The 22,316-nt window shown below is 42.1% G+C and overlaps 2 protein-coding genes across 5 annotated transcripts in view; one reads left to right on the top strand and one right to left on the bottom strand.

The window, feature by feature from the left end:
• Nucleotides 1-572: 572 nt before the first annotated feature.
• TAF9B (TATA-box binding protein associated factor 9b) lies at nt 573-14,587 on the top strand. 2 transcript variants are annotated; one of them, XM_055269519.2, is made up of 9 exons: nt 573-593; nt 1,856-1,981; nt 2,618-2,699; nt 3,446-3,582; nt 3,660-3,794; nt 4,552-4,624; nt 8,067-8,177; nt 9,740-9,899; nt 11,762-14,587. In XM_055269519.2, the coding sequence occupies exons 2-9, from the start codon at nt 1,931-1,933 to the stop codon at nt 11,775-11,777; spliced, it is 765 nt and encodes a 254-aa protein (XP_055125494.1). In that variant the 5' UTR covers nt 573-593; nt 1,856-1,930; the 3' UTR covers nt 11,778-14,587. The 2 variants fall into 2 exon arrangements, with proteins under 2 accessions (XP_055125494.1, XP_055125495.1); XM_055269520.2 differs by lacking the exon at nt 11,762-14,587 and having other exon boundaries at nt 576-593; nt 9,740-11,739.
• PGK1 (phosphoglycerate kinase 1) overlaps nt 14,503-22,316 on the bottom strand; it is a 24,754-nt gene continuing 16,940 nt past the window's right edge. The window contains exons 7-11 of one of the 3 annotated variants that reach the window (XM_055269514.2): nt 18,525-18,639; nt 18,096-18,275; nt 16,391-16,568; nt 16,015-16,113; nt 14,503-15,137 (exon numbers count right to left, since the gene is read on the bottom strand). In XM_055269514.2, coding sequence (XP_055125489.2) covers nt 15,115-15,137; nt 16,015-16,113; nt 16,391-16,568; nt 18,096-18,275; nt 18,525-18,639 — 595 coding nt within the window. In that variant the 3' untranslated portion in view covers nt 14,503-15,114. Of the gene's footprint in view, nt 15,138-15,167; nt 16,114-16,390; nt 16,569-18,095; nt 18,276-18,524; nt 18,640-22,316 lie in introns of those variants that run through there. The other 2 variants (XM_055269513.2, XM_063634696.1) reach the window with 2 other exon arrangements.

Here is a 22,316-nt window from a genome sequence, read left to right as displayed (position 1 = left end):
TTACTAGGGTATTTTAAAGTAGTCTTAAATGTTGTACCCTGCAAATATACCACGTATTTTTATTTTATTTTATTTCTTTCTTGGAGATGGAGTCTCGCTCTGTCGCCCAGGCTGGAGTGCAGTGGCGCAATCTCGACTCACTGCAACCTCCACCTCCTGGGTTCCAGCGATTCTCCTGCCTCAGCCTCCTAAGTAGCTGGGACTACAGGCGTGCGCTGCCATACCTGGCTAAATTTTGTATTTTTAGTACAGACAGGGTTTCACCACGTTGGCCAAACTGATCTCAAACTCCTGACGTTAAGTGATCCGCCTGCCTCGGCTCCCAAAGTGCTGGGATTACAGGCGTGAGCCACCGTGCCTGGCCCCCACCTATTTTTAAATGTACCTTGCAAATATTCAAAAGCAAGGGACTGTTACTAGTTTTACACAGAGGTTGGCCACAGTAGAGTGGGTAAAGGCACTAGCTCAGCGTGAGAGCACGTGCTCTCAGTGGAAACAATGTATTGAGAACACATGATTCTTGGAGGGGGGGTTCCTGCCCAAACTTCAAGATGGCGGCCAGGTGGACGGCTGATTCTGATGAGTCTGATGAGGTGAGCTGCGCCACAAAACTGAAGGGCCCGCTAAGCCTGGGAAATTAGTATGTATTTGTGTATGTGTTTGTGAGGAGAGCCACTGGAGGGTTTTAAGGAAAATAATGATTGGATTTATGACTGAAAGGTCCGTCTAGCTGTGTAAGGAATGTGGGGGGACACTATTTGGGGAGCATATTTCTGTAATCTTGGTGAGTAAGGATGTTGGCTTGGACTCGTTAGCATAGTAGCACTGGATGGAGATGTGGAGACATGGATAGAACTTTGGGAGGTCATCCGGACAAGACTTGTTGCCAGATTGTGTATTGTGAGGGAAAGCGCCAATATGGCTGCCTGCTCCGTTTCTGGCCTGGGTGAGTCACGGTTCCTGTTCCTGAGATGGAGAATCCTAGGGCGTTGGTGGATGTGGAGGGTAAGAATGAGTTATCTGCGACATTTTAAGCCAGAGATAGTTAACTGACGCACATTTTTGAAAGTCACTGGGGCTGGATGGTAGGTTCTCACGAAAAGTCATTCGGGCTGTTCTGTGGGGGAGGGGCTGGGAAGGGTGTAACTGGGAGGCAAGGAAGGGTCCTGTGTTGGCCTCAGCAGGGAGACGGGAAGCTGCTCCGGGGCCAAGAGAGGCTAGAGGGTCTGTAACGGGCCGAGTGAAGGCTTTAGTTTTTCATTAGTGTGAAATGGGCAGCCACGGTAGGGCTTTGAGTGTGACAAGGGCTGACCAAAGTCTTGCTGTGGGGAGAGCAAGCTATTGGGTAGGATTGCCAGATTTAGCTAATAAAAATTCGGGACACCCGGTTAAATATGAATATCAGAACAATTATTTCGTAGCATAAGTATGGTCTGTGCAAATCTGGGATATACTTATACTAAAAGTGTATTCCTTGTTGATGTGACATTCAAATGTAACGGGTCCAACTGTGTTGGACCAAGCAGCCCTAACACTGACTGGGTCTGGAATTTCAGGAAGCCGAAAGGGGCAAAGGTGGTAGCCGTGGAGGTGTGAGGAGGGACCCCCGCAAAGGTGAGGTTGGCCCACTTGGTGCCCTTTGCCGAGAAACAACTCTGGGAAGTCGAGCTTCTCGGCTCCTCTACTTCTTTCAGCCCCCAGCAGGCTCTACGGGGAATGATTACCTGCCTCTTCCAATCCTGAGCTCGGGCGCCCGAGCGCGTCTCTTCCCCCGGCCAGCGGCTTGCTGAAACTCCGGCCCCCGGCGGCTGGCACGTAACCCCGCCTTCCGTTTTCCTCCTCCCGCTCCCCGCAGGGGTGGAGCCTGAGCGAGGAGCCCGCGAGCTCTCCTCTCTCCTCTCTCTCCGCGGATGACGAGGGGCTGGATAACATGGAGTCGGGCAAGATGGCGCCTCCCAAGAACGCTCCGAGAGATGCCTTGGTAAGTGCGAAGGATGAGCAGCGGAGCGCGAAGCCAGGTGCAGCCAGGGACCTGCGAGGCAGGGCCACGCCGAGGGCCTGAGGGTGGGCTCGCACGCTCGTTTCTGTCTAGTCAGGGCCGTCAGGAGGAGAGGGTGATGGGGATGCGCCCTGGCCCCCGGGCCCCTATCTCGCCGCTTGGGCCAAGCCCTGCCAGAGGGTCGCGGTCCAGGGGAGCTTGCCGAACGGCTGCCCAGCTTTGTGTCCTGGGCTTCGGGCCCCTGCCTCCCCCTCGTCTCTAGCTATCTGCCAGCCCTGACTCCGCGTCCAGAGTTCTGATGCTAGCTTAACCCGCTGCCACAACCAAAAATGACAACCAGCTGGAGCTACTTACCTCTGCTGGGGAAGCCAACTTCTGTCTTCTCTTTGCCCCACACCCCGCCCCCAACCCCGCCAAAAAATAAAAATAAAAGTTTTCTGCAAAAGCGTACTATGCGATTTGGTGTGATCACTGACTCACTTGGGAGGGCAAGGGTGAGTAGGACTTTGGAGCCCAAAGAAGGGGAACCTTGTATCATAAATATAAATACTACCCTTCAGTGCAGCCTTGATTTCCAGTACCAAATTCTGCATCTGGCGTTTTTATTTGAATCCACAGGTGATGGCACAGATCCTGAAGGATATGGGAATCACAGAGTATGAACCAAGGGTTATAAATCAAATGTTGGAATTTGCTTTCCGTAAGTTAATGAAACACCAAAAACTTGCCTAACTTGTGAACTTGAAAAGATATTTTTATCGTAAGAACATTTTATTTTCTTTTTTGAGACAGGGACTCGCTGTTGCCCAGGCTAGAAGGCAGTGGCGCGATCTTGGCTCACTGCAGCCTCCGCCTCCTGGGTTCAAGCGATTCTCATGCCTCAGCCTCCCAAGCTGGGACTACAGGCACTTGCCACCACGCCTGGCTAAGTGTTGTATTTTTAGTAGAAAGGGAGTTTCGCCATATTGCCCAGGCTGGCCTCGAACTACTGACTCAAGTGATCCGCCCATCTCGGCCTCCCAAAGTGCTAGGATTACAGGCGTGAGCTACCGCGCCCAGCCTTGTAAGAACATCTTCAACCAAATTATGTAACAGTGTCATAGAATTCAGCCTAAAGAGCTAAAGGAGCTCAAGCTAGGGGACAGTAGTATTCACACTGTGATATATGTTTAAAACTGATCATATAGACAGGACAATTACTTATTAAAATCAGCATTTAAGCTGGGCACAGTAGCTTACACCTGTAATCTCAGCACTTCGGGAGGCTGACGCGGGGAGGCCAGGAGTTTGAGTTATGCCTAGGCAACATAGTGAGACCCTGTCTCTACAAAAAACCACAAAATTTATAAACCGTCTACAAATTAGCGGAAAGTTTTATTAAGACAAGTAGCCATAAATATTAAGCTGTCTTCATATGTTTAAGAAAAGATTGTTTTGTTCTTAAAGGTTATGTGACTACAATTCTGGATGATGCAAAAATTTATTCGAGCCATGCTAAGAAACCTAATGTTGATGCAGATGATGTGAGACTGGCAATCCAGTGTCGTGCTGACCAATCTTTTACCTCTCCTCCCCCAAGAGATGTGAGCAAACTTTGATTTGAAGTTATTTTTACTTACATTTTTTTAAACTGTAGTTCTAATAAGGATTTTTTTTTAAGTTTTTACTGGATATCGCAAGGCAGAAAAATCAAACCCCTTTGCCACTGATTAAGCCATATGCAGGACCTAGACTGCCACCTGACAGATACTGCTTAACAGCTCCAAACTATAGGCTGAAGTCCTTAATTAAAAAGGTAAGAAATTTTAGTCTTTTCTTTTTTTAAAAGGTGGAATATGATAGGGGACTTTGTGAAAAGCAAATTCTTGTAGCTAGTATAGTAGATTAAAGGTTAAGATAACTTACTAGAATTTTTTTAATTTTAAAAAATTTTCGAGCTAGATGGAACTTTAGTGTTCATCTAACTCAACAGTCATTTTTCATATCAGGAAGCAGGGCCTGAACTCATTTATGAAGTTAGTAGCAAAGCTAGGACTGATTCCAAGCCTCATAACTCCCAATCTTTCCACTATATCATAGTTTTTTAGTGAGGCCTAATAACAGAGGAAATTATACCATCAGGAATTAGGCCAGCTTTCTAAAATATGACATAAAGCTCTCCCACCACTGAAAAAGTTCTCCCCATAATAGGCTGCCTTTTCTGAAGTTCCACTCTAAGAGTTTTATTCTTTTTTGGGTTAAGAAATTGACCAGTTAAGATTAAAAATCACAAAGTAGTTAGAGTCTTATTTGAATGGGGATAACAGCTGTCTTAAACTTTAATACTGCATAAGATTATATATGTACTCATATCTATTTTTATATAGATAAAGACATGTATATATGTTTATGCAAACCCCAGATTAAATGTTGGATTTAGAACACTGACAGAACAAAAACAGGACTTTCTTGCCATGGATTATCCATAATCATTTACATCAGCAATCCTAATTTCATTCCTGGTAAATTTAGGTGTCACATCTTAACATTAATTTGTTTTTTAAATCCCCTAGGGACCTAACCAAGGGAGACTAGTTCCACGATTAAGTGTTGGTGCTGTTAGTAGCAAACCTACTACTACTATAGGTAAGTGAGAGGAGACAATGGCATTTCTGGCTGGTAAAGCAGTGCCTCAGCACTTGGTTTTGAACTATAATGCAAGTCAAAAAGTGAATCAGAAATTCTTGTGTATGTGTTACTATTAATAATTTTACTCATCCTCTAGTAAAGCTATAAACATACATGTTACTGGATTTCAAAATGAGAAGGCCACAAGGAACGTCTGATCTCAAATATAAAATTGGACATTGCCCCCATTGTTGTTGGTATAAACTCTGATACCAAAAACAGGAGTTTACTCTTAGCTGTGTACTTTACGCCTTCTGTAAGGTGCCACACACACTTATGGCAGTAGACTACTTATTAGAAATTTAAATTTCCAAATAAATTGATAAGAGAATACAGTAGAAAGAAGATTAAGGTGTACAAAAATCTTAAGGATCTCAAAGAAGAAAATTGTTTTTAATACTAACCTTTTTAAAACATAGTACTGATTGTTTTAGATTGGTCAGTGGGAGCCCCTTCAAGCTGTTTCCTGTGTCCTTTTGACATTATCTGCATCATTCTGTGATCATTTCTTGCTTTCTGATGCAACAAGATGTTCCAAACTCATCTTTATATTTTTCCGCCCAGGTCCTAGAATCATCCACTTGTCCAAAGAGCTCTGGTTCCTTTTAGTGGAGAATGGTATTTAGAAACCATTATTTGTTTCTTTTTAATATCATTGTTTGGATAATAAGGAAAACAAATAATGGACTTAGATTTCCTTTTTTTTTTTTCCTATGTTCCTGCTAGGTTTCTTGCATAGTCTAGTAATCAAAGTATTTTCAGAAAAGTCCCTTTTCACCAGTATTTATTTATTGGCTCTTATTGCTTATAACTTGAGTCCTATAGCTGTCATATAGCTCAGGTATAAACAGCATTTGATTTTTGAGGTGTGTAAACCCCCTCTTGATATTCTCAGGATGTAAATTTGCATTTCAGCATTGTAAAACCAGTTTGGTATAGTATTAGTTGTACATGTCTAATTACCTACCTGTGACCATTTTGGACAGAAATCTGCATTATAATCTTTGTAAATTTTCATCATATACTGTTTGTATGTGGGTTCACATTACTTAAATGAATACCAGCTTTTTTAAACCCCTAGGCTGGTAATCAGTTTCGTGTGTTAGGCAGGTTAACCAATTTTAGTTATCAGTTGTGATTTTTATTCCTAGCTAGACATTTGTTGTACATACTTCAGAGATTGTTAAAATCTAGAGTCAGGGCACTACCAAAAAACGCCTGATAGTTTTAAAGATGCAAGTTTTTTTTTTGTTTTTTTGTTTTTTTTTTTTTTTGGAGACAGAGTCTTGCTCTGTCACCCAGGCTGGAGTGCAATGGCACAATCTTGGCTCACTGCAACCTCTGCCGCCTGGGTTCAAGCAATTCTCCTGCCTCAGCCTCCCGAGTAGCTGGGATTACAGGCGTCACCACACCAGGCTAATTTTTGTTTTTGTTTTTTTTCAGTAAAGACGGGATTTCACCATGTTGGCCAGGCTGGTCTTGAACTCCTGACCTCAAGTGATCTGCCTGCCTCGGCCTCCCAAAGTGCTAGGATTACAGGTGTGAGCCACCACGCCAGGCCTAAAGATGCAAGTTTTAAACGTTAAAAAAATTAAAACGAGTTGGCCAGGTGCGGTGGCTCACGCCTGTAAATCCTAGCACTTTGGGAGGCCGAGGCGGGCCTATCACTTGAGGTCAGGAGTTCAAGAGCAGCCTGGCCAACATGGTGAAACCCCGTCTCTACTAAAAATACAAAAATTAGCTGGGCATGGTGGCGGGTGCCTGTAATCCCAGCTACTCGGGAGGCTGAGGCACGAGAATCGCTTGAACCTAAGAGGTGGAGGTTACAGTGAGCCAAGATCATGCCACTGCACTCCAGCTTGGGTGACAGAGTAAGACTTTGTCTCAAAAAAAAAAATTAAAATGATTTATATAGACTTAAGACCTGAGTATTTACTCTGTTCAGTTGGGGGAGGCTCCATCTACAGTCTAATGTGTTCAGTTTTGAAGCCTGAACTCCGTACCTACTTAAATGTATTAACAATCCTTAGGCCAAGAAAACATCCACCTACTGTGAGCTTTCTTTTTTCTTTATAAAATAAAATACTTACATTGCTTCATTACGCTTCACCAAATTCTTTGAACTGATCCTTAATACATGGGAAAACTTACCTAGGGATGGAGATATTTTAGAGGAAGTTCCACCTCCTGTGTTTGGGAGAGAAAGCAGTAAAACCCAGATTTCTTGGTACCTTTGGGCTTTATTCCCTTAGACTTTCTTCACCTTTGTCTCTAGAAATGATGATAATTGTAGTGTCCTCAGCAACTCTATCTCTGGGTAGACTGCTGGTTCCAGGGGGAAGGGATGTATTGGAAAGCCTGCATCCCCAAATGAAAAATGGGAAATGGATACACTTCCATAAATGTATTTTTTGAGAGAGTGATGATGTCAGTATATAAAGTCTTCGAGTCTTGCAAAATACATTTATTAAGCAAACATTTGTCGAGTACCTATTAGGAGCGAGGTAAAAGAGCCATATGCTCACAAGGATGAAAAATGTTAGCCAAGGCTTGTAATCTAGTCAGTGAGATAATAATAATAATAATGACTATCACGTTAAGGGAACTTCAGAGGCAGGATATAAGACGTTTAACTGAGAAAATTAAGGAAAGTTTTATAAAACGGGGTAGTATTTGAGTTGTACCTTGGAATAATGGGTAGAATTTAGATGACTGGGGGTTTAGACTAGGTTATCTCCGAGATATGTTTCTGCTTAAAAAGTATCTGAACACAGAAAGGGAATAAATTTTCTGGGCCCACCTGGAGACCTCAAGGGGTGTATTTGATCTCTGCTTCAGTTTCATGGGCATAGATGACATCTTCCGATTCTCAGCAAGTGACCAAGATTAAAAGTGCCAACTAAGATAATAAATAGAAAACCTGGGTCTTTATTCTGGTAGGTTAAACTCTCATCTTTATGTCTTCATCCAGCTAAATCTCAGTGCTTACTATGTACCAGATGCTGTTTGAAGAGTTTTACAGGGATTATTTTTACTTAATTTTCACAATAATTATATGAAATGGGTGATATTATCCCCCATTTTAAAGAGGAGAAAACTGAGGCACAAAAATTTAAATAACTTGCCCAAGGACACTCAGCTAGTAGGTGAGAGCCTGGATTCAAACTCAAGCAGGTAGGCTACAGAGCCTACATTCTTTACCACTATTCTATACTGAATTTTGTAACATCTAAACAAGCTTGTAAATTTTTTTAAGGTTGTTTTGCTCTTATTTCTAATGACTTTTTCCTCACCTTTTATTAGTTTCCTTTGCTTTGAAGATAGTTTGCAATAAGCTGAGTGTAGAATATAAATCTGTATAAGTCACCTAACAAACATGGTCTGTTTATTGTAAATACAGCAACCCCACAAACGGTGTCTGTCCCAAATAAAGTTGCAACTCCAATGTCAGTGACAAGCCAAAGATTTACGGTGCAGATTCCACCTTCTCAGTCCACACCTGTCAAACCAGGTAATGTGATTGGGGGTGGGGGACAGAATTTGTGAATAATTTGAAATTGTAGAACCGTTTGTATTCCTATAGCAAGAGGTAAATTGTTTTAATACCCAACAGGAAGGTGGCAGTAATGCTGCAAATGAGGGTTCTTCAGAGGGACCTATGAGCCCTCTAAAATTCTGTGAAATTTTAACATAGTCTCCCCCCTTATCCTTGAGGGATTATTCCAAGACCCCCAGTTAAATTTACAACCTTTAAATTTATAAACTTTCTAAATTATAAGGTTTAATTTATAAATTAGGCACGGCAAGAAATTAACAATAATTAAAAAACAATTACAACAACATACTGTAATAAAATATATGTGAGTGTGATCTCTCAAAGTATCTTAACTGTACTGTACTCATCTATTTTTGGATCACAGTTGACCGCAAGTAGCTGAAACTGCAGATAAGGGGGGACTACTATATATGTAACGTTTTGGGGAGGAGGGAAAGAGTATTCAGTGTGTTCATCAGATTTTCAAAGAACACCGTCAACTAAACAGGGTCCACAAATATAAGGCATCTTCAAGGAAAAGCAGTTAAGGTAAAAGCTCAAGAAAGCGACCAAACTTAGTGATGAATATGTGTATGCAATCCAGAACATAAATGTAAATTCAAGTGAAATTGTACCTTTACTTCATAGGATACACACACACACAGATTGGAATAAGTAGAATTCTGTCATAGCACAGTTTACTAATGTGTATGTCTAGATCTTGTATCTTCTGAAACCTAACCACACAATAAGCAACTTACGTAATAATAAGCAATAATAACACAATAATAAGCAATAATAACACAATAAGCAACTTACTGGCCTATTAGGGAAGTGATTCCTGACCTTGAACATAGGCCTTTGTTTAGTATGTTGCATGATGAATCCAGTGCAGTTTCCCATGACTAAATTGAAATTCTAGGTTGTTAAAATACAACAGAACTTCTTCAACCTTGTACTAGATATGTTTGATTTAATCTTTATACATAGATCAGAACATCACATTATATCCCATAAATATACACAATTATCGGCAGGGTGCAATGGCTCACACCTGTAATCCCAGCATTTTGGGAGACCGAGGCGGGAGGATCACTTGAGGCCAGGAGTTCGAGACCAGCCTGGCCAACGTGGTGAAACCCCGTCTCTACTGAAAATACAAAAATTAGCCAGGTATGCTGGCACACGCCTATAATCCCAGCTACTTGGGAACCTGAGGCACAAGAATCACTTGAACTCAGGAGGCGGAGGTTGCAGTGAGCCAAGATCATGCCAGCTTGGACGACAGAGCAAGACACTGTCTCAAAAAAATAATAATTTAAAAATACACAATTATTATTTGCCAATTAAAAATAAAGATTTTTTAAAATTCAACTCATTGCAGTATAAGTACCTATGTTTCTTCTGTGATATAGTTGCACTTCATGCTATTGAAATTGGTATTAGAATTACATTCAGCTTTGTTGTATACTTTTTATCATATGTTTTGGATTCTGGGTAATTCATAGCCTGGTTTTGGGGGGGCTTTCTGTTTACAGTTCCTGCAACAACTGCAGTTCAAAATGTTCTGATTAATCCTTCAATGATTGCGCCCAAAAATATTCTTATTACCACCAACATGGTTTCGTCACAGAACACGGCCAATGAAGCAAACCCACTGAAGAGAAAACATGAAGATGATGATGACAATGATATTATGTAAGGAATATAGTCTAGTCTAGATGCATTTCAAAAGGAAAGTTGGTTTTGAGCCCAGTATACTGAACTAGAATATTCTAGATCTTGTTTTACCTTAAAAGACTGAAATGTAGCTGCAGTATTTTTCGTCAGTTAAAACTGTTAGATCTCTTTAGTAAACATACAAACGTGTTTTTCAGTAGGCTTCAATTACAAACAGTTAAGTACTTGTTTCTTAATAGTTTCATTAATGTTGAGTCCTAGTATGGCAATTCTGTTTTTGAGACACTTTTCTGCCTTCTATCACTGATGGCACTTAAGTTTCAGGTTCTATAGCCTAGTCAGCAGATTTAACAACATAATTTCTGATCTACATTTAAATACTACTTTATTTTATAAGTAATATACTTACTGTCACTAGCTTTTTTATTTTTACCAAATCTCTCAATATAGGAAACATTTTTTGGAAAGGGTGGATTCAGAGGAGAGATTCTAAATCCATTTTGAATGTATTTGTTTCTTTGCCTTCCTTAACTCCCAAACTCAACTCCCTTTCTAGATCCCATTCATTTTCTGCACCTGCCCCATACGCTTGTTTCTCTCCATTGCTGTTAAATGTAAAAGGCCATACCTGGAATTTTAAAAATATTATTCCTGGTAATACAGCTCAGTGTCGTTTTCCTATTCTTAAAACATGCTCTACATGCCTAATGTTTTGTGATTCACTTTAACCTGATGGTTTGCATTTGCTGTTTTTCACTCATGTCAGAGCAGTTGGGTTTTACCCCTTAGTTTTTATGCCTGTTAAGCTTTACTGTGCTTTTGACAGGTAGTTTTGGGTCAGTTATATTCAGTTTTAGTATTGTATTCCAAGTTGATAACTCTTCCACGTTTCACATTTCTAAATTTAAGAGAGATAATGTAGCTTAAAACATGTTTTGATAAGTAATTACACTGGACCTAGGCAAAACCACTGAAGAACAAGTGTTCCTTTTTACCACATACATATTATGTTTTGATCACTGCTACTTGAGCCCCGCTATTGGTATAATTCAGATCATTTTTTTTAGCTTGTTGCTGAGGATGTCACATATAAGACGGGATCAAACCTGAAAGTAAGACACTAATGGTTCTCCATCCTCTATAAGGCCAACAAATAAATTAATGTGATGTAACTTGCATTTATGTGCACTCTGCATAGGTTTCCCAATAATACTGTAATGTTGCTGAACATCTTTCCTTGTTTTCCATTTATACACATATTAAAGTCATATTGGGAAAGATGGCAAAGCTTTTGAGAATATAAACACACCTGTTTTGTTTTTCTTAAGTTCAACATACTTTTGTAGAATTTTGTAAAATAAATGTTCATATCATAATTTAGAATTTATAGCCAAGGATCCTCAAAACAGAAGTTTCATCTTAGGATAGTGCTTGATATATCTAAGAAAGTCCAGTAACAGAGAAGAAGTGTCTCAAATGTCTCATATCAGTTTTAGTGTTTTTCAGTATTAGGGAAAGGTAATATAAAAACAGGTAAAATGTATAAACAGACGTGATCAACATCATAGGAGATAAATATTATATAGCATAGGATATTATTACTTGAATGTTCTCAGGGAGGCAGCAAGTCAGAAGGCCTAGGTTCTAGTCTTAGCTCCATTTACCAACTGTGTGACCTTACTTCACCTCTTAGCCTTGTTCTCACTAGTAGTAGGAAAGTAACACCTACCCTGCCTACCTCACAGGGCTGTTGTGAGGGTTCAATTGGTATATGTGAAAATTCTTTCAAAATTGTAAAATGCTTATGACTATAAGGAATTATTGTATTTGTTCCAAGGTTAATAAAAATTTGAACTTATCAGTGTTCTTTCATTTTTTAGGATTCAAGGGAGATGAACAAAGACCAGTAATTAATTCTGATGGCCAAAAGCCATTAAGATTTGTTTAATGGTTATATATCAGAGAATCACTTGCTTTTATCTGGAATCAGCATGTGACACCATCATAGTAAAGCAAATTGAAAATAAGTAAAAGAATACGGGTTTAAATCTGTTGTCCTTCTTCAGCTTCTACGCGGATTTTTTAAAAAATATGTGCTGATGATGGTAAATGCGGTGAGGACAGTTGTTATCTCCAGTTCTTTTATGGGTAGCAAACAAACAAGTGTCTGTCTATGATCTGAGGAATACAGGAATATAGCCAGCATGGGGTGGGGGGAGAATGGAAGATGTGATGCACACTATGTTCTAAGGGATCCAAGGTGACGGAATATTCAAGAGGCAGGAAAGAAAACACTAATCAACTACAGAACAGCAGGTATGCCACCATTTACATTTTAATATATACAGATGATAGATAGATAGATATACACACATGGGTATGCTCTTTATGCAGAGTCTCACTCTGTCGGCCCAGGCTGGAGTGCAGTGGCGCGATTTCGGCTCACTGCGAGCTCCGCTTCCCAGGTTCACGCCATTCTCCTGCCTCAGCCTCACGAGTAGCTGGGACTACAGGTGCCCACCATCACATCCAGCTAATTTTTTGTATTTTTAGTAGACACGGGGTTTCACCGTGTTAGCCAGGATGGTCTTGATCTCCTGACCTCATGACCTGCCCGCCTGGGCCTCCCAAAGTGTTGGGATTACAGGCATGAGCCACTGCGCCTGGCCTCTTTATGTATATTAAATAGCCTTAGATTGAAAGAAACTGGTCTTCCAGAGGTTGCTTCTGGGGAGGGAAACTGGTAGGTAGGGGACTGAAAAAGGTGTCTTCATTGTATATTCCTTTTTGATCATGTGTAAACCCCTGTGCTAGAGGGAAATTTTGGAAATGAAGAAGAAAACACTGAGCTAAAGGACCAAATTGTTCACTTACGACATGGGAATTATTTTTTTCTGCATATAAACACACATATATAGTCTAGGGTTAAAGGTGAATTTACAACTTAAAGCATACACCTTTGCAATATTTTACCAATAACTCATAATTCCAAATTAGAAAGCACATCCTTATACTGTTTTGTGGGGTTTTTGTTTTGAGGTAGAGTCTCGCTCTGTCGCCCAGGCAGGAGTGCAGTAGCGTGATCTCGGCTCACTGCAACCTCCACCTCCCGGGTTCAAGTGATTCTCCTGCCTCAGCCTTCTGAATAGCTGGGACTACAGTGGCACCTGCCACCACGCCCAGCTAATTTTTGTATTTTTGGTAGAAACGGGGTTTCACCATGTTGGCCAGGCTGGTCCCAAACTCCTGACAGGTGATCTGCCTGCCTCGGCCTCCCAAAGTCCTGGGATTACAGGCGTAAGCCACCATGCCCGGCCCCTTATACTGTTCTAGCTTATATGCACACGTTATCTACTATCTTCTTTGGTTAAAAATTCCTTCAGAGCATAAATGCTCTTATATTCCCTCTATCATGTCTTTAAGCACATAGAAGGAACTCAAATATTTGCCTAATTGACAAGTTGTTTACGACTGGAGATTCCCCCATTCATTCTTTAGGTTAACAACCCAAATAAATGGGGGGGTGATCCTGGAAACAGTCCAGTAGAAAGTACTTAAAAGGTACAGTCAGAGATTGTTGGATAGATAATGTTGGCAATTGTAGAGTCTAGGTGCTGGGTTTATGGGAGTTTATGCTTCTTTCAGTTCCATTTGAAATAATTTTTAGAACGTTGGAGGAAAGGTAATCAGTAGGAAAAAGTCACAAAAATTGGACTAGAATTCCTGAGTACCCATAGAGGTATGCAGAAACATGGTACAATTTAAAATTAACTACAAATATGGGTACAGTATTAACTAAAATACAAATGAAGAAAAAACTTGAGCTTTCAAATTTGTTTTGTTTAGAGCAACCACCAAAATCTTCTTTTGCTATTCTATCCAGGGTTAAACAAAACAGTCTAGAAGCATCATGTCAGGGATAGAGTCTAGAAGCATCTATAGTCTAGAAGCATCATGTCAGGGACGGAGTCACATTGGAAAAGCTTCAGCCACTGGAACCAGACAAACCTGGACTTGAATCCCTGCTGTTACTTACTTGCTCTGTGGTCCTGTCCAAAAGTTTATTTCTTTGTCCCTAAAGGTGAAATACATATCTTGCCAGCACAGAATTTCTGGTTAGACATGACTTTTTCAAATCATGTTTACCTCTGCTCTCTCCCAAAACTCCATTAAAAGGACAGGAAAGAAATAGGAAGGTAAAATTATAAAGATGATGAAAGAATCTGAATGGCCATTAGATTCTCAATAGTGACAATGAAACAGTGGCTTCGAGTCTCAAAAAGTGATACTCAGGCTAAAATTCTATATATAGCCAAACTAGGAATCAAGTATAAGGGTTGAATAAAGACATTTTCAGACTTACAAAGTCTTAGAGATTTTGCCTCCCGGGCACCCTTTCTCAGGAAGCTAGTAGAGTCTTGTGTTCTACAAAAAGTAGACCAAGAAAGAGGGAAAAGGGGGAATCCAGAAAACAGGAGTCTAACACAGGAGGTAAAAGGAATCCCCAAGGAGGTTATAGGAAATACCAGAGCAACAGCTAGCTGTACAGCTTGCCTAGAAGGCATCAAGTACAAATTGGAAAAGGAGCACCAAGGACTCCTGCAGGGATAACTCTAACAAGGATTATTCAATATGTTTTAATATATTGAGACACTTATGCTTCTAGAAGATTTGGGAATGAATCACCGATGGGTATACACAGAAAATTTTTTGAAACACTGTTAACGCCAAAGACAATAAAAGTTACATAAGTAAATTTAATCACAGCATACTACATAGCTCAGCTGTATTAGTTATGTAGACTTTTGATCTAATCTATAAGTGTGACAAAACTATACTGAGAGAATGAAGAAGTGGAAATATATGTGGAACAGCCTTCCTCCATGGTATGAAATAGTTTTCTTTAAAAAATAATAAAAAAAGAAGTGAATAATATAAGCATATTACTTAGAAACATGGACATATATACCTGAAAAACTCAAGAATTGAAAGTGGTCACCTCTGGTGAGTGGGAATCTTGAACGGGAGGAATGGGCTGGGGCTTTTTTGTTATAAGCCTTGACTTTTTAAATTACGATCATGTGTAACTGATAAAAATAAAAGTTAGAATAAAAGCACAGCGCAACGTCTGCCATAAAGTAGGCCCTTGATAGACATTTATCTAATTGTCCCATCTCTCCACTGCTGCTGCCCCACTTCTTGCATTCAGCAATGTAGACATCTGATCCGTTCCTCAAGATTCTATTCTCACCCTTCCTAACAAAGTATGACAGGAAAAAAAAAAAATCACGGTTTCAATGGACACTTTTATTGTTTACTTAATGGATCATCAATTTTGTCTCCCTGCCTACAAATGGAATTTCATCTTGTTTCCATGCTGAGTAGTGAAACAGTGACAAAGCTAATCATAATAACCTACATCAAAAGAGAACTAAGCTAACACAGCTCACTTTCCTTTTAACAGGCAAAATATAAATATATGCACTCTAGAATGCACAATGGTTTAGTCACTAAGAAATTCAAATGGGATCTTGAAGAATGTAGGCAAATCCAGGGTGCAGTAAAGATGAGCTGAGATGCTGTGCAACTGTTTAAGGGTTCCTGGCACTGCATCTCTTGACCACTAGCTGAATCTTGACATGGAAGGTTTTAGCTAATGCCAAGTGGAGATGCAGAAAATGCTAAGTTGACTTAGGGGCTGTGCACAGGAACTAGTGCAGTAAAGTACTAAATATTGCTGAGAGCATCCACCCCAGGAAGGACTTTACCTGTTTTTGAGAGAGCACACATACATAGACAGCATTACTATAGGGCCCAGTAAGCCAGATTTCCCCCACTTTACCTTCCCAATAACATGCCAGCTCTTTTTTAGGATATATGGCCAGGAGTTGGCCAACTTTTACATTGTGGATTCCAGGTCTACTAGACCATAACTCTCAGAACAAGTTTCTATCTGTCCCTCCCCGCCTCAGTGGATGCCAGGAGCTTTATCTGAAGTTCCTCTGTACTGCCCAGCTAGTAATGACTGCTAATGACAACACTACCTACTAACTTTCTCCACTCCATTCTACCCACCTCTCACTGCACAGTCCCACCCTTCTCCCAAACAAGCCAAAAAACAGAAGACCCTCACCTTCCAGGAGCTCCAAACTGGCACCACCCCCAGTGCTCACATGGCTGACTTTATCCTCCGTGTTCCATTTGGCACAGCAAGTGGCAGTGTCTCCACCACCTGTTGAATGAAAGCCAGGTAAAAAGGGAAAAGAGAGAAAAGAAAAAAAAAGAGATTGGCACCAAAACTGTAAGGCAGTGTGCTCCCCAACCCAAAAGGTAGCTGATAAACCCCCCAACTCTATCTTACCAAGAGGCTCCTCTGTAAATTATCTACCTGTTTACCTCTTAAGATTTACCCAGAATAAAGAGACACAGAAGAAGTTCTCCATTCCACCTTCCTCTGATCAGAATTCTGTCAGATTATATAGGTATTAGCTTTGTACAGGACCGCTTACCTATGATGGTGATGCAACCCCTAGAAGTGGCTTTCACCACCTCATCCATGAGAGCTTTGGTTCCCCGGGCAAAAGCTTCCCATTCAAATACCCCCACAGGACCATTCCACACAATCTGCTTAGCCCGAGTGACAGCCTCAGCATACTTCTTGCTGCTTTCAGGACCACAGTCCAAGCCCTGAGGGGTAGAGGTGAAAGAGAAGATGAGCTATCAAGAAAAGCTACTTAAACGCCACCTCCACCAAGACCAGAACTCAGGGCTGCACACCAAAGTTTCTTCTAGAACCAAATAGTACCCTTCAGTCTTTAAAATTATAAACCTGTTCATGCCCTTTGTACTCAAAAATTCTACTGTATGGATGATCACAAGTCTAAAGGAAAACCTCAAAAGTTATTTAATAAAGACATTCTTAGCCACACTATTTATGTTAGTGAAAACTAGCTCAATGGTTCTCAACCAGGGTCAGTGCTGCCCCTTCACAATAGATAGGCATGTGGCAATGTCTAGAGATATTGTTGTTGTTGCAACTTGGGAGGGTGCTACTGGCATCTAGTGGCCAAGGATGCTTTAAACAACCTTACAATTCAACAGTCCCCCATAAAACAACAGATGTCAATAGTGTTGGGAATGACAGTGAACTAGATCAGTAGTACTCAAACTTTGCCATGCATGAGAATCACCAGGAGGGCTTATTCAAACACAGACTGTTTGGCCCCATCCCCAGTTCCTGATTCAGTAGGTCTCGGGTGGGGCCCAAGAACTTGCATTTTTAACAAGTTCCAAAAATGATACTGATACTGCTGGTCTTAGCAACACACTCTGAGAAACACTGAACTAAATAATACGTGAATGCCTGAAAAGAAAAATAAGCAAACTAGCATGTAAAAACATGATACAATTTTATACAGCAATCAAAATGATATTTGGAGTACCCTAAAATCAACTATATTAGTGTTTAATATACACTTACATTTCTCCCTGCTTGTAATCAGTGTACTTAATTTTTTCATATGAGAAAGTTTTCTTATATAGCTTTCAAGATAGCAACATAATCCAAAACAACCCAAACCATGAAAGTACATGACACTATCTCCAGCACGCAGTAAGTACTTAATACACATTAAACAGATGACGAAAAAACAGATAAAACTAAAAATGGGCCAGGCACAGTGGCTCAAGCCTGTAATCCCAACACTTTGGGAGGCCGAAGCGGGTGGATCACGAGGTTAAGAGATCAAGATCATCCTGACCAACATGGTGAAACCCCATCTCTATGAAAAATACAAGAATTAGCTGGGCATGGTGGTGCACACCTGTAGTCCCAGCTACTGGGGAGGGTTAGGCAGAAGAATCACTTGAACCTGGGACGCAGAGGTTGCAGTGAGCCAAGATCGTGCCACTGCACTCCAGCCTGGTGACACAGTGAGACTCTGTCTCAAAAAACAGCAACAACAACAACAACAACAACAACAAAAAAGGTTTTGCAACACATTACTGCATTACTGAAGGCCAGTAATCCAACAGCACTGCTTTTCTCCCATGGATTCTTCCATAATGAGGGACTCACTGCAACACGCAGAGCCCTCTCTGACAGATCTCCTATATAGATTGTTTTAAAATGCTTGTTGATTGGCTGAATCAATGAATAAATGATACCACAGAGTTTCTGTTCACTCACACTACCAACCCACTCAAGTGACTCACCATCCAGCCAGCAGGTATGCCAGAAGCCACAGTGGCTTGGCCAGTCTTGGCATTCTCATCAAACTTGTCAGCAGTGACAAAGTCAACAGGCAAGGTAATCTTCACACCATTCTTCTCAGCTTTGGACATTAGGTCTTTGACAATCTTGGCTCCCTCTTCATCAAACAGAGAAGTGCCAATCTATATAGGGAAGCCAAAATGATGGAGGTCAGCATCTATACTAAAAACAAGACTGCCTCACAAAGCAGACAGGAACCAGACACAATACAATATAAAGGAACAATGCAAAGACAAAAGAAAGACTTGCCAAAATAAATAAAAATGGGAATTTTCAGGGCTCATGTCAAAAGACTGTTTTCTTTTTATATTTATACAACCTGCTATTATCATGGAGAGCTATTTCACATCCACTTGGCATTGGTTTCCTACCTCCATGTTGTTGAGCACCTTAAGGAAGGTAAAAGCCATTCCACCACCAATAATCATCTCATTGACTTTGTCCAGCATATTATTGATGAGCTGGATCTTGTCTGCAACTTTAGCTCTAGAAGAGAAAGCAAGAATCAGCACTTAAAGAAGAATGGACTAGAGAAGTGATGTTACATAGAACCTGAGTTTCTATTTCAAGGCACAGGAACAGAGAAAGTCTCAAAGTGACAAAAGTACTGCCAAACTTTGCCCTATGTTTCTCCAACCCAAAAACTCAATCCATTTCTAAGAAATCCTTTTAAGGTATGGCTCCAGACATCAGTATATCTTTTTAAAAATTCCTCACCCCAGGAGGGCCTCTGCCCAGCCGCCCCATCCGGGAAGAAGTGAGGAGCGCCTCTGCCCGGCCGCCCCGTCTGGGAAGAAGTGAGGAGCGCCTCTGCCCGGCCGCCCCGTCCAGGAAGAAGTGAGGAGCGCCTCTGCCCGGCCGCCCCGTCTGGGAAGTGAGGAGCGCCTCTGCCCGGCCGCCCCATCTGAGAAGTAAGGAGCGCCTCTGCCCAGCCGCCCCGTCTGGGAAGTGAGGAGCGCCTCTGCCCGGCCGCCCCGTCTGGGAAGTGAGGAGCCCCTCTGCCCGGCCACCCATCGTCTGGGAAGTGAGGAGCGCCTCTGCCCAGCCACCCATCGTCTGGGAAGTGAGGAGCGCCTCTGCCCGGCCACCCATCGTCTGGGAAGTGAGGAGCGCCTCTGCCCGGCCACCCATCGTCTGGGAAGTGAGGAGCGCCTCTGCCCGGCCACCCATCGTCTGGGAAGTGAGAAGCGCCTCTGCCCGGCCACCCATCGTCTGGGAAGTGAGGAGCGCCTCTGCCCGGCCACCCATCGTCTGGGAAGTGAGGAGCGCCTCTGCCTGGCCGCCCCGTCTGAGAAGAAGTTACGAGCGTCTCTGCCCGGCCGCCCTGTCTGGGAAGAAGTGAGGAGCGTCTCTGCCCGGCCGCCCCGTCTGGGAAGAAATGAGCAGCGCGTCTGCCTGGTCGCCCCGTCTGGGAAGTGAGGAGCGCCTCTGCCCGGCCGCCCCATCTGGGAAGAAATGAGGAGCACCTCTGCCCGGCCGCCCCGTCTGGGAAGAAGTGAGGAGCACCTCTGCCCGGCTGCCCCGTCTGGGAAGAAGTGAGGAGCACCTCTGCCCGGTCGCCTCGTCTGGGAAGTGAGGAGCGTCTCTGCCCGGCCGCCCTGTCTGGGAAGAAGTGAGGAGCGTCTCTGCCCGGCCGCCCCGTCTGGGAAGAAATGAGCAGCGCGTCTGCCCGGTCGCCCCGTCTGGGAAGTGAGGAGCGCCTCTGCCCGGCCGCCCCATCTGGGAAGAAATGAGGAGCACCTCTGCCCGGCCGCCCCGTCTGGGAAGAAGTGAGGAGCACCTCTGCCCGGCCGCCCCGTCTGGGAAGAAGTGAGGAGCGTCTCTGCCCGGCCGCCCCGTCTGGGAAGTGAGGAGCGCCTCTGCCCGACCGCCCCGTCTGGGAGGTCTACCACGGAGGCCAGAAGCAATGTGGGGGCTGGACGTGGTGGCTCACGCCTGTGGTCCTGGCACTCTGGGGGGCCGAGGCGGGTTGATCACTTCAGGCTAGGAGTTCAAGACCAGCCTGGCCAACATGGTAAAACATATGAAAAATACAACAGACAAACCAACCAACCAACCCAGTGACAACAAAACAGGTCTACCCTGGAGTCATACTCTAATTTTTTCTATTTTCCTCCCTTTCTGATCCTTTATCCCACTTTCTTTTTCTTCCTCTTCCTTCTCCTTCTTCTTTGTCAAATAGAGGATTGAGTTATTATCACTGAAAAAAAAAAAAAAATTCCTCACCCCACTTACCATCAGTACAATTTTTTTTTTAATTCTACCTAGAAGCTGACGGACAACAGATTTAAATCCATATTCTTCTTTTAAGCAGAGCTCAGAAGACCTACTCTCATCTAAGGAAACTATGGGTTCCAAATCTATTTTGCACATTCCCCAACACACACACACACACACACACACACACACACACACACACACAAATTCAGAGCATCAAGATTGCTAATTGTATCTAAGCACGATTGCTAATTGTGGGATCCCGGAGCCACTCAGAACTATCCTAACCTTAGAGCAGGGATCGGACTGTATACTAAATAAATATATACTGAACAAAAATATATATTCCTAAAGTCATACCCTATGCTCAGTAGCTGGGACATTTTTTTCTCTCTCTTTTCAACACAAAGTCTCACTCTGTTGCCGAGGCTGGAGTGCAGTGGTACAATCATAGCTCACTGTAACCTGGAACTCCTAGGCTCAAGCAATCCTCTTGCCTCAGCCTCTCAAGTAGCTGCGACCACAGGCGTACACTACCCCTGGATAATTTTTTTTTTTTTAATTTTTTTGTAGAGACAAGGTCTCACTATGTTGCCCAGGCTAGTCTCAAACTCCTAAGCTCAAGTGATCCTCCTGACTTGGCCTTCCAAAGCACTAGGGTTACATGCCTAAGCCACCATGCCCAGCCTGGGACATTTTCTTTATGGCATATATTTTTGTTGGATCACCCAATTCAGCACATTTACTGGGCACCTACTCTGTGCCAAGCACTATTCTAGGTCTTTGAGAAACATTAGAAGGCAAAGGCAACAGAAAGATCCCTACCCTTTGGGAGCTTATTTTCTAGTAGACGGAAATAAGATAAATACACATGTATCTTTCATCTCCCTATGAGACAAAAAAGATCCAAACTAAAGAGAAACAAAGTAATAGCTTGCCTTCCATAAACATTCCCATATAACTAAATCCCACTTACATGGACAAATCACCTTGCATCTGTTTCCTTCTTCATTCAATAAACAAGACAATGCCTATCCGGTGAGAGACCCTATGCTAGGATTTGTGAAAAGGAGGTATGAAACAACAGTGATGTGGGTGAACGGACGGCAAGAAACTATTTACTATTTATTTCAGTTGTAAAGATTGGCTACCACCAAGGGTAAAGATAGATTGTTTTAAATACACACACACACACACACACACACACAAAGGGAAGAAAGCAGTTAGAAAGGAGTTCAATTTCTTCTAAAGAATAGCTTACAGCTCAAATGCCTGTTTCTTCAACAAATCAACAGAATGAAAATAACAAATAGGGGATTATTACAAGAGATACCTAAAAGCCAAAGGCAGTGCATGGACTTCATTTGAATCCTTATTAAAACAAACCAACTGTAAAAAGACACTTCTGAGATGATCAAGAACATCTGAATACAGATTGGGTATTAGATGATAGTAACAAAACTGCTAAATTTGTTAGGTATAATATGGTGATTATTTAAAAGATATCTGCTTATCAATTACAAGATGTATACAGGAGTATTACAGGTTGAGTATCCCTAATCCAAAAATCTGAAATCCTCCAAGATCAAAACTGTTTGAGCTCAAAGGAAATATCATTGGAACATTTCAGATTTCATATTTTCAGATTAGGATGCTCAACTGGTAAGTACCATGCAAATATTCCAAAATCCAAAAATAAATCTGAAATCCAAAACATTTATGGTCCCAAGCATTTCAGATAAAAGATACTCAACCTATGTAAGTGAAAGTGTATGATGTCCAAGGCTAACTTAAAAACATTCCTGACAGCAGGGCACAAGCTCACGCCTGTAATCTCAACATCTTGGGAGAACAAGGCAGGCAGATCGCCTGAGCCCAGGAGTTCGAGACCAGCCTGGGCAACACAATGAGACCCTGTCTCTACAAAAAATTCAAAAATTAGCCAG

Source organism: Symphalangus syndactylus, chromosome X, assembly GCF_028878055.3.
Source record: "Symphalangus syndactylus isolate Jambi chromosome X, NHGRI_mSymSyn1-v2.1_pri, whole genome shotgun sequence".
Taxonomy (NCBI): domain Eukaryota; kingdom Metazoa; phylum Chordata; class Mammalia; order Primates; family Hylobatidae; genus Symphalangus; species Symphalangus syndactylus.
This window is presented reverse-complemented; position numbering and strand designations above follow the sequence as displayed.

Bases quoted from the DNA above. Each gene is read 5' to 3' on its own strand.
- TAF9B (XM_055269519.2), top strand. From the start codon at position 1,931: ATGGAGTCGGGCAAGATGGCGCCTCCCAAGAACGCTCCGAGAGATGCC. The intron at 3,795-4,551 runs GTAAGAAATTTT...TAAATCCCCTAG, and splicing joins TGAAGTCCTTAATTAAAAAG to GGACCTAACCAAGGGAGACT. The intron at 8,178-9,739 runs GTAATGTGATTG...TTCTGTTTACAG, and splicing joins GTCCACACCTGTCAAACCAG to TTCCTGCAACAACTGCAGTT.